This window comes from Rutidosis leptorrhynchoides, chromosome 11, assembly GCF_046630445.1.
Source record: "Rutidosis leptorrhynchoides isolate AG116_Rl617_1_P2 chromosome 11, CSIRO_AGI_Rlap_v1, whole genome shotgun sequence".
Classification (NCBI taxonomy): Eukaryota; Viridiplantae; Streptophyta; class Magnoliopsida; order Asterales; family Asteraceae; genus Rutidosis; species Rutidosis leptorrhynchoides.
Window position 1 is genome coordinate 344,160,737 of NC_092343.1, and position 11,852 is coordinate 344,172,588.

Below are 11,852 nucleotides of genomic sequence, written 5' to 3' on the forward strand. Positions count from 1 at the left end.
CATGAACAACTTCGTGAAAGGTTTGGCTTTTCTCAATTTTAACCTAATCTTGATCCATATCATTGTTTCCTGTATGGATTTATGTTGATGTTGAATTATGTCCAATTGTTGAGTGTAACTGATTATGTATCATCGATTAACATGAGTTGAAAAGATTCAAGTGTCAAAACACTCTTAAATTTGATAACTGATGAAGAACAGGGTTGTTTGATGATATAGATCTATAATTTCATATTTGTTTCGATTTTGAGAGATAATGAGGATATGACTTTGTTTGATGAACATGAACAAATGGATAATAATGATGATTTTTATTTTTTATTTTCTGATGTTTTGATGATAAATAAAAAGATGATATGAAGATGTAGAGAATTTAATGAAGAATGGGTGCAGGTATACTTAAAAGGGGTAAAAAAAGATAAAAAGACTAAAGTGCCCTCACATGCTATGCACATGTTGAAAGTTAACAGAAAAAAATAACGGTGTTCGGCAATTGGACCCCCCATGAAACAAGTGCATAGCACAGTGACCCTCAATGTCAAAAAAATTCTTTTGGACCCCGGTTGTTGTATCAAACAAACCACAGGGACCCCTCGTGCAATTTTGTCCATAATTAAATCCTAACAACTAACCTAAAACTTAAGTAGGTACCATAAATCGTACGCTTTCTCCAAAAACCCCCCGAGTCATTCGCCAAGTTGTTACACTAAATACGCTATCAGTAGATTAAATGGTCAGGTGTTCAGATAGCTCTCTAGTTTTGAAAATTAACATATGGGCACATGATTAATATTTAGTAGTACCAAAAAATATTTGCTTAACAAAAAGGGGCAACACTCAAAGATTAAATATAATTCCATCAGCCCATCAATATTTCCTGCTCACATACTAGGCTACTAATAACTCTAATAGCCAAAGAAAGTACGTTTCGATAAATTTACATGTACCTTGAACAACCAATGACATGAGCTATTTGAACATATATAGTATAATGACAAAATTGTCCATTAAATGTCTGCCTATGAACCTTCAATTGCGGGCTGATAGAAGAGTTTGTACGCCTCCAAGACTTCCAGATACCACATGGCCTCTCGATGGGGAAATGCAGAGAGATCGACAATTTTGTGAACCTGAACTTTTAAATTTAACTTATGTTAATTATATGCACAAGCAAGTCAAAATACAGGCTTTTAATGCCTTATTTGAAATAAAAAATTAACATATATATATATATATATATATATATATATATATATATATATATATATATATATATATATATATATATATATATATATATATATATATATATATATATATATATATATAATAAGGTGACAATTTTGACCTACTAACTTCTAATGGGTCGATTTGTTGCGTCTTATTTCAAACGGGTCTAATGAAACTTGGGCATAAGAGAATGAATTAAGGTAGCATTTTTTTTTTATTATTTTGAAAGGCATATATGAGTTTGCTTATTATGCGTACGAACTTCTAATCCCTTTATTCGAAATTTCCAAATATTATAGTACTCGTAATAAACATCGGACAAGTAATCACGCTTAAGACACCAATCATTTATGAAACAAATTAGATATGGATAAGACGTATCCGAGGGTCAACCCAACTTGACCGGGTTCGTTTTAATCAACCCATAACCAAACAGACAAGACCCACCCATATTACCACCTCTAGACTCTAATATTCCACATAGAAAAGAGAGCAACAAATTCATCCTTTTTTGCTTATGACAATCTCCCAATTCTGGGCTTCAGTATGAATCATTTAAAAAGATTTTGGCATATGACAGCCTCCTAATTCTGTTATGTGATGATTTCAAATCCAGGTGTCCAATAATTAGTACGTATCACGTACACAGATTTTTGCTTATGACATGCTTCTAATTTTGTTATATCAAATATGACTTATATCCACATTTTTGGTAAACTTAAAAGCAAAACTCAACCAAACACCAACTAATTTCTAGTTCTTTCTTCACCAAGTTCTCACTCAAAACTACGACTTTCGTTTCTTTAAAGTCTTAACTAACTCTATACGAAAGACTCGTTACAAAAAAATTAAGATATCATGTACAGTATATATAATGTAACTAATTTACCAACAAATATCATGTACAGTATATATTTTCTAGGAAAAAAAATTTTCAACTTCCTATGAACTACTATTTGTAATTTAATGTAATCATATCATATCGAGATTAAATTAACTAGCGAAAGTAACTAATTGAATAATAATATAATCACGAATAATCATATCATATCATATTCACTCGTTGAAATAAATCTACTGATGATAAAAAAATTACCGTTCAAAAAAAAAAAAATAATAATCATATTCGCAAAACAAAAAGTAAATTACCTTAATTAAGGGAAAATTATCATCACGAATCACACAACCTCCAACAATCATTACATATGCACCTGTGATATCAATCGAAAGTTCAAATCATTAAAACTACAGATATAATGCCAAGTTTAAAAAAATAAAAATAAAAAAAAATAAATTGTTAGTCAGAAACAATGACCTAAATTCCAGTCACGATTTAGGTTTTGGCCAGACGGTGCGAGTTCAACGACGCCGGTTCCGTCATCGACGAGAAACCGTCCGTCGCCGGCGGTGGTGGACGACGGTAGTGAGATTATTACGCCCTGCATTTAATTCAATTAATTAATAATTAATAATTATATTCGATATATGAAAAATAAAATTGATTTAAAAGAGCGGTGGCGCGTGAGTGTATGTATACCTGTAACCACGCGCGCTGGAAGAGGATCGGACCGAGAGAAAGGGAGGATTGAGAGGAGTCGTGAGTGCGACGCGCCGATTTTAATTGGATGCATAGTAACTTTAAGGCGGCTAGGTTGTAGTCCATTTTGTTGTTACCGTAGTGATTTCAACGGTCGCTCACAGTGGAACTGCAAAGATGGTCATCGACTCATCGTTTATCGCCCTTCTGTTTATTTTATATTTTAAGAAAACCCAAAAAAAAATTATTATTACTCTTTTTTTTTTTCACAACGAGATTAGAATTAGTAATGAAAATCATCAAAGAAGTTTCCACCACCTTGCAAAGCAAATTGCATTATAAAATTCCATGTGAGACTATAATTCGAGACCTCACGCAAACCAGAAGGGCGGTAACAAGTAGTTAAATAGAGATAGTTACAAACAAATTATTTTTATAATAGATAAGAAGATTTAGATGCGTTTGACTCCTAATTGATCGGTTCAGTGTTGAATGCTAAATCGTTCAACATTGAACGCGTTTGTTTTTTTTTATCATTAATGACAGATCTATTTTTTTTTGTTGGTGTGTTCCACACCCTAGCTAATGGATATCTACTTTTTTATATATCTAACGTCAGGACCATAACACAAAGCCCATTTATTTATTCGTGGTTCAACAGTCCATTGAAACTTGTATATTTAATTAAATCGTATTTAATTAAATTATACTTTTCTAACTATATGTATAATTATAATTATTATAATTATATGTTAATAATATATAATAATTGGTATCTAAGTTCAAAACTGTGTGGCCGCATAGGCTTGTATATAAACGGTAGTATATATTTGTGTTATAACGTGCACACTAAATCAACATACCCCCACTTCCACTTGTGCATGACATAACATCTAGAAAACTATAAAGATAAATATTAGCGTCTAGCATCACATCTATGCCCTGTTTATTTCAGCAAAACGAACTCTCATTAATTATTATTAAATATGATTTAATGATTGAGTGTCAATTGTCCCTTTATTGTGGATACCGAGTTTACATAAGACATGGATCTAGTCATTCTCATTTGTCAACTAATTCTGTTTCTCGATATAGAAATATTGAATGCGGTCACCATGTTAGAATTGATCAACAATCAATATTGCTTGGACACGACCGTGTAAATATCCATTCACTTTTATCGAAGGGCCTAGCAGTATCATACTGTCACGTAGAAGAATAAATCACATTTTGATTATATGTGTTCGTCATGTACTTCACATCATACCCAATGATGACCTTTATAACTACCTTATTAATGATATCATTTAACTATATCAAAGTATAATATGTCATACAATCGAAGATCGACATATACATCTCAGGTCTAAGGACATAAAGACATAACCATTATGAGGCTCATCATTGACGACGATCCATATAGTGACCTCTCATGATTGGGCCATTCCAATATTCATCATCAATGAATACATATAAGCTTTTGCATCAATGATCAAGCATAAAATGGTCCAAGGGGTTAGGTTCATACGAGATCAACAAGTTTGGGGGGGGGGGGGGGGGGGGGGGGGTTTAAGGGTTTTTTGAGTTTAACTCTCCGGTCCGGAGTACCGTGAATAACCCTCATACGAGATGATGATCTCAAAAAGGGTGGTTAAACATAACCCATCATTCGGGTTGACCGGAGTTGATGGCCCAAGGGCAATGTTAGGATTTACGTCGTGTGCGCTACCTGAAATCGCCGAGTGTTTGAGGGAGCTATTCCAGTTGCGCGGGTTAACTGGAATATCATTCCAGAGTTGTGTTGTGTTCGTTCAAGTTCCTCCTATTTATACTCGTGAGCTTTTGTCCCTTAGTGCCACGTAAGGAGACAAATGGATATGTTGGTGCCACGTTGTGTTGTCATTGTCCATTTATTAAAAAAAAGTTGTAAAGTACTGCCATCATCTTAGTGTTGTCTCCTTTATACCCTACTGTCCTTTTCTGGCCATCCTGCGATGTCGGGATCGTATCGTGCGTACACAGGTTTCCTTTCTTCTTTAGTGTCGCCATAGTACATTCCTAGCCTCATTCGTGCCCATAATATGGCGCTATGCGACCAATGTTTGTGGGCATATTATCAAAGTGTGATTATATGGCGCGTTAGCCAGCGCGTGGATATGATCCCGCGTGATTATATGGCGCGTTAGCCAGCGCGTGGATATGATCCCGCGCAATTTAATGATATGTTTTAGGTATTAAGTGAATGTAAATGTTAAAGTCATTTAGTTTATTGCCCCGTGAAACCACGGATTCCGACTAAGAAACTTAGTCGTTGATTTTAATAACATAAAGTTCGCTCAAAGTTGAATATTTATATTTATATTTTTAATAATAATAATTATTATTATTAATAATAATAATAAATGCCTTTTAAATTTTTTTAGAAAAATAAAATTACAATTTATGAGAGATTAATATTTCCATTTATAAAAGATTTTGTATTATTTTTTTAATTAAATTAATATATAATTATGACATCATCATTATGAAAAGTAAAGGGTAATTTAGCTTACTGATGATGTCATCATTTTAAATGTTTATTAGACTATATAGATAATATATAGATTAGACTATATAGATTGTTATTGTTAAATGTTACTCCAATAGTGGGTGATCACAAATTTTCATAGTGGGCCGTACTAATAGTTATTGTTGTATTAATTTTGGTTTTTTTTTTTTTGCAAAAAACAAGGAATTAAATAAAAAAGGGCAGGACACATCAAAGCGATGAATCGAGCCAAAGAACAAGGCACTTGTATTCTTCCGTGAAGGAAACAATAAGGCCCAAAGTGTAAACAAGTGACTCATTTACATATGATCGATAAAAAACCTACACTAGTGACAAGAAATTAGATAATTTTGGTTAATAAATACAAAAAGTTAGCCACTTATGAAGTGGGTGAAATATCTCGAATGGTTGAAATATCTCACATCTTCATCAAGGTAACAATCTCATTTTAATCTGCTCCAAGATTTGAAATATCCAGCGGAGCACTCCACCGGTAACGTATCTTTTCCTTTTTTCCGATGAATTTTCAACTCACAAATTCTCCCATTCATCTTTATCATTTGCCTCTGTTAGTCACCAAACTGATTTCCTTCTTATTTTTAATCTCTACTTTATTTTCCTTCTTATGCCTACCAACTGTTCGATCATTTGTCTCAAAGAGTATGCCGAATTTGTTGGTTTAATACAGTCACTACTCTCTAATAATGATGATTCATTAAAGAACCCCCATTCATCCTGATCAAGTATTCCACGTATACTCTGTATATGAAAAGAAATCACAGTAAACCATGAAACCTCTTAACTCCTCCCATACCTTCAAACCCACTTTCCCAAATTCAATCCCCATCAATTTCAATTTCAACAAAAATCAACCTTCTTCATCTTGCCAATCCAAACCTCACTCAACATTTTCTCAAAAATCAACCATTTTTTTGGAGAATCTTTCAAGATTCACAACTCCACCTATCATTCATCATATCATTCAAGATTTTGGTAATGTTTTGGGTATTTCTTGGAGAAAAGACAGGACTATTGCATTTGTTAAGCTTCAAACAACCAATCAAGCCTCAAGTGTGCTTAATTCGTTAAATGGCAAAATCATCAATGGTATGAGAATAACCATCGGGTACGCAAAAAATGATCTCAATCTTGACCTTTTATCAAAACATTCTTCTAATTTCTCTCAACAAAATTCCAAATCAAACCCACCCTTTTATCCTGTTAACCAACCTGCACCTCAAAATTCACCTAAGGTTAACTTGTCCTACAATGTTGAAACTTGCAATCGTATAAATCTTACTGCCCTTATTGTCGATAAGATTCCAATGACTGCAACAAAATTGATCAAATGGTTCAAAGGTCGTTCTATTGCAGTTGAGTCGATTTCTGTGTGGGGTTTGTTTGGTTATATTGTTGTTTGTTCCGATGAAGATAGCTTTAAGAGAATGACAATGGGGCCTACTCTAAGTGTAGATGAATTTATTGAAGTGATTCCAATGTCCCAACGTCGGAACAAATATTCCCGTATTGCTAAGGTTGCCATCTCAGGCATCCCGTATGATTGTGTATCCTCTAACTGTGCCATTGTTGCCGTTGAAGAAGTTGGAAGAGTGCTACACATTAACACCAATTGTCACAGGCTCAAAAGAACTGATGTTGTTTTCGCTCTTATTGAGATTTTCAGTCCAGGTCCAATTGAAAAGATGGTACTAGCCAATGTGGCCAATTGTACCACTTGTAATTTATGGGTAGAAGAAATCAATTATGATGCAGAAATTGAAATCATCTCTGATGAGGATATTTGTATCTACAACTCTTGGTTACAGAAAACTAATGATGCTGTTGATAACCTAAAATCTGATCGAATTTTGGATTCTCCGGTCACTGAGAATCTCAACCCTCCGGTTGTTTCTCCGGTGGTGTTCCCTGATGTGGAAACAGAGGTTACCGTTATTGACCCCTCTTTTCAAACTCCCCAAAAAGTCATTAAAAAAGTGGAAATACACAACTCATTGGAAAAGGTCACTTCAGCTTTCCTGTCTCAAAAAGCAAAGAATACAGGGTCCAATAGTGCGGCTAGTGAGATCAAAAGATCCTTGTTCAAATCTTTTGATAAAGATGGGTTGAGTGATAATGTGGAAAACTTAAAACAAGTTCAATCGGGTGTCCCTCCCCATTCCCAAAAATCTCCTTTTTCTCTTTCCCATTGTGACTATCCTATCCTTAAAACTACTTCTCCAAAAAACCAACACTTCCCTTCTGTTACCCCTCCCAACTCACGGCCCATCAAAACCTCTTTCATCAATTCTAACGTGTCTTTTGCAGATAAGGTCAATGAAAAACCTCCATCGCCCTTGAAGAATTCCTCTTACGCCTCTTTTAAAGCTTCACATTCTGATTATGATAAGGGTAGTAGGGAAGCAATTTTAAAACCAATTGTTCCCCCTAAAAAAACTGATAAGAATAAATCCTATGAATGGATCAACAAAATTCCAAACATGACCGATATGTTCGACACAACGAGCGAAATTAATCATCTCACTGAGCAAGGTTTGGATTCAACTCAAAATATTTTTTGCACAAGAAGATTCCTTATAAAGAGGAATTGTACAACTTCGGTGTTTTTATGGAGAACATGCCTGATGACACTCCAGAAAAAGTCACTAAGCCATGAGGATAGCCTCGTGGAACACTCGTGGCCTCGGTAACAAGTCAAGTGGGCGAATGGCCGATTTAATTGTTAATCGGTTCCAAATCCAATTCCTTGCAATTCAAGTGACTATGGTGAATGAGGTAAATCAACTCGTCTTTTATGAAATTTGGGAATTTCTAATTTGATTCTATACAATCTCAAGCAATAGGTAGTTCCGGAGGTTTTTTGGCTTGTTCGGTAATGAGGATAATATTCTATTTTAGCTTGATCCATGGGTTGATGACGTACTTTGAAAGATGAGTTTTCTTCATTGTATTTTATCTGTGAGAAAAAACAAGTTGTGTTTAAATGTTTTAGATTCTCTTTTGATATCGGAAATTTTCAATTGGGTTGGAATCTCCACCTTGCTCTTCCTTTTTCCGATTTTAGCAGATTCAAAGCTCAAGAATTCCACGTTTAACTGGCTCGGTGTTCGATATCTGTCCATGTTTCGCTTCAGTTGGTATGGGCCGTACTTCGGGTGACTATGTGGTGGCCGATGCTATTCGGCTTATGGTCCAGTCTAGTTATTTTGTTCCTCCCCGTGTGGCCGAAAGTCGTTTGGGAAGTTGAATCCGTGGTCCATTTGTTGCTACATTGCAAATGGTCTTTTAGGATTTGGTCGGATCTTTTTCAATGGTTCTTTTTCCTCTCGGGTTTTAGCGGTTTGCTATATCAAGTTGAAGATCTTTCTTCGGGCGGCGATTCTCAAAGTAGTTCATGGTTTGCAAGCTTATTTGTGGGATCAAGACCCTTTTCTTCTTTATCTTTAATTCCGTCAAGCTAATCTTTGTAATTTAGTTGTTTTTGTAATCGTTCCGTTTACCTTCATCGCTTTGATGGAGTATTCGGTTTTAATAAAATTCATCTTTCGCCGTAAAAAAAACAAAAAAAAAAAAAAAAAAAAAAAAAGTGTACCAATAGTCAGTCAACTGATATGCAAGGTTATTTTAACACAAGTGGAAAGAAAAAAATGGCAGACAAATAAATATGTTACAGAGTATTTAATGTGTAGGTAGTTGTAACAATAAATACTATTAGTAAATAATCTTATATGCAAGGGTCAGTCACTTACACCAAATATTGTTAAAGTAAATTTTGAGAGAAAAAGAGATTATAAATATAGATTCAAAATGCTACGGGAAAAAAATTAAAGTAATGTACAAATAACATGCAAGTTCTCAAGGTTGCAAAAATTACTACTTATAGGGAGTACTCGGTAGGGACTTGTTAGTTAGTACTCACGTGTCGACCGAGTTTTGACCAATTTTCGAGTAATCTAGAGTTTTGGCCAAGTTAGACTGAGTACTCGCTAAAGAGTTGCAAAAACCGGGTACTCATCGAGTAATGCCGAGTGCTACAGCGCTGCAAGTTACAAGAGATCGAGCAACCAACAAACCCAGATAAAATCAAACAGATGGCAAATATAGTGAAGCTTTATACTATTTGACTAAATTTATTTAAGCAAGTATTTAGAATGTAAAAAGAAACATCTAGCAACAATACATGTATACAGGTATAGATAACTATAAACACAAACAGATACACATGAAATTAGGACTTGTGTTCCACTTTGAAAAATTTACTTTGTTGTTAACAAAACATAAATAAATGATTAAGCATTTAAATTTAGGTGTACGAGCATAATTAAATCCGAAACATTAGATTTATGAGAAGATTACAGAGCATCATCAAACAAGAAGGTGGAACAAAAACAATATTGTATCAAATCATTACCATAATACATCACAAAATATTTGCATCAATTAGTAAAAATCAATAACAATAATCAAATTATCGCGCTATAAACTTCGACTAAATAGATATGAAAAATACCGAAGCAGATATACAACTAAAACACGTAGCATCGCTTTAATGAAGCAGAAAATAAAGACAAAAACAGAGTAACTTTATTTGCAATGAAAGCAAAGTTTAATCAAATAACAGCAACAAGAAAAAAATTTAAAGATCCAAGGGGAAACACCCTAACCTGAAACGAAGAGAAATGAAGTTGAGGCGGTGAAAAAAAAATAAGTGAAATGTAAAATGGAGCTAGGGTTTATGGTACGCTCAATGAGCAATAGGCTTGATTGACCGGACTTAAGTGAGACACACTCAGCCCTGTTTTAGGCCCAGATTAGTTTCCATAGTGGGCCGTTGGACTATCCAAGAGGTGAAAAAAACGGTTTTTTTTTTTTTCAACCAAAAAAAAAAAAAAAAAAAAAAAAAAAAAAAAAAAAAAAATCAAATCCCATCTATAACTAAAAAACCGAGCCGGGTTTTTTTTTTTTTTTTTTACTTTTTCGTAGGGTTTTGACTATTTTACCCCAATAAGATTGATAGTATGAATACATGTTGTTGGTTTAGTTTCAAAACACACCGGTTCTCTCTAATTTCTCATTATATACTATAATCTTTCTTATTTCGTTATTATGGAAAACTCGCAACAAACATCCCAAATTGGTTCCGCTTCAAATTTACAAAGCAAATCTTACTCAAATGACAATATTCGAGAAATCTAAAAAACTTCCCAAAATCAAGAAATTTGGTGAAGTTACGAGTTATGTATTATGAAAGATGGGGCGAAAAGGCTCGTTGTATGATATGTGATAATTTTTATGCAACAATGGCTAATAATACGTCGAGACAACATACTACTATTTCTTGTAAAGCGACAAGTCAAGATTCATCACAAGCTAATATTGGTTCGGATGGTCGGCTTTTCATATATTGATCAAGAAGCGCTTCGACAAGATTTGGCACGACATGTCCTCCAAAAAAGTTGTGCGCAAATTTTTTATTTTGTGGAGCCAAATATTTTTCACGAAAGAAATAAGAAATGGAATTACCTTTCCGGACAACATGTGTCGTCTACAAAAGTACCCAATCAAAATTATACGAAAAGCTGACCAAAAAGTGACATTTTTTCGTTTTCTGTGTATTTTCCCAAACAACACATGTCGTGCGGAATAGAATAGTGTCGTCCGATTTTTATGTTTTACAAGTAGTGATACGTGCATACAAATAGGATCACATACTAACTTGTACTTATAAAAAGATGACCAGCCAAAACTTTTAACCTTGTTATGTAACAAACTCATAACAACCACTAGTAAGATACCTAAATATACCTATTAATTGAGAAAAAAACGTGGGTAATGTACACATTTACAATGATATGAAATTTACCAACAAAGATGTATTATATCAAAAGTCATAATTAATTTATAGTTAATATTAAAATTCTATAATGATGATGTCATTATTAGACTAATTCCTTTATTAAGAAAAAAATCAAAAAGAAAAAGAAAAAAATCTATCCATGGTGGGTGATGTCATTAATTTAAATAATTTTCAATTAAAATTAAATCTTATTAATTAATTATTATTGTTAAATCTTATTAATTAATTATTATTATTATTAAATCTTATTAATAATTATTTTTTTATTAAAATTAAATAATTTTGAATTATTTTAATTAATAATTTTGAATTGAGTACGAGAAGGTATAAAAGCTAGGCAGAAGGAAACTAATTCTAATTTTATATTTTAATTTACACTTTTAAAATAAAAATGACAACCAATATTATCTCTTATGATTGGATGTGGATTGTTTAATATGCATTTTAGGTGTTTGATGAAATGTTCAGCTAACTAGTATCTTAGTCGGACTCTGTGATTCCACGGGTCATTAAATTAAATAACTTTAACATTTACGTTCACTTAATACCTAAAATATATTATTAAACTGTTTTATTTAAACAAACTCGTGGTTCCACAGGTCATTAAACTAAATAATTTTAACATTTATATTCACTTAATACCTAAAACATATTATTACACT

General features: G+C 33.3%; 1 protein-coding gene across 4 annotated transcripts; it reads right to left on the reverse strand.

Annotated features, from left to right (window-relative positions):
* Positions 1-839: 839 nt before the first annotated feature.
* LOC139876566 (uncharacterized) lies at positions 840-10,070 on the reverse strand. Of its 4 annotated transcripts, XM_071863905.1 has the most exons (6): positions 9,998-10,013; positions 8,372-8,875; positions 2,768-2,974; positions 2,546-2,669; positions 2,380-2,441; positions 840-1,135 (listed from the first exon to the last, which is right to left on the reverse strand). In XM_071863905.1, exons 3-6 carry the CDS (start codon positions 2,891-2,893, stop codon positions 938-940), a joined length of 510 nt encoding a protein of 169 aa, XP_071720006.1. In that variant the 5' UTR covers positions 2,894-2,974; positions 8,372-8,875; positions 9,998-10,013; the 3' UTR covers positions 840-937. The 4 variants fall into 4 exon arrangements, with proteins under 4 accessions (XP_071720006.1, XP_071720008.1, XP_071720005.1 ...); XM_071863907.1 differs by lacking the exon at positions 8,372-8,875 and having other exon boundaries at positions 840-1,130; positions 9,998-10,070; XM_071863904.1 differs by lacking the exon at positions 8,372-8,875 and having other exon boundaries at positions 9,998-10,070.
* Positions 10,071-11,852: the final 1,782 nt, after the last annotated feature.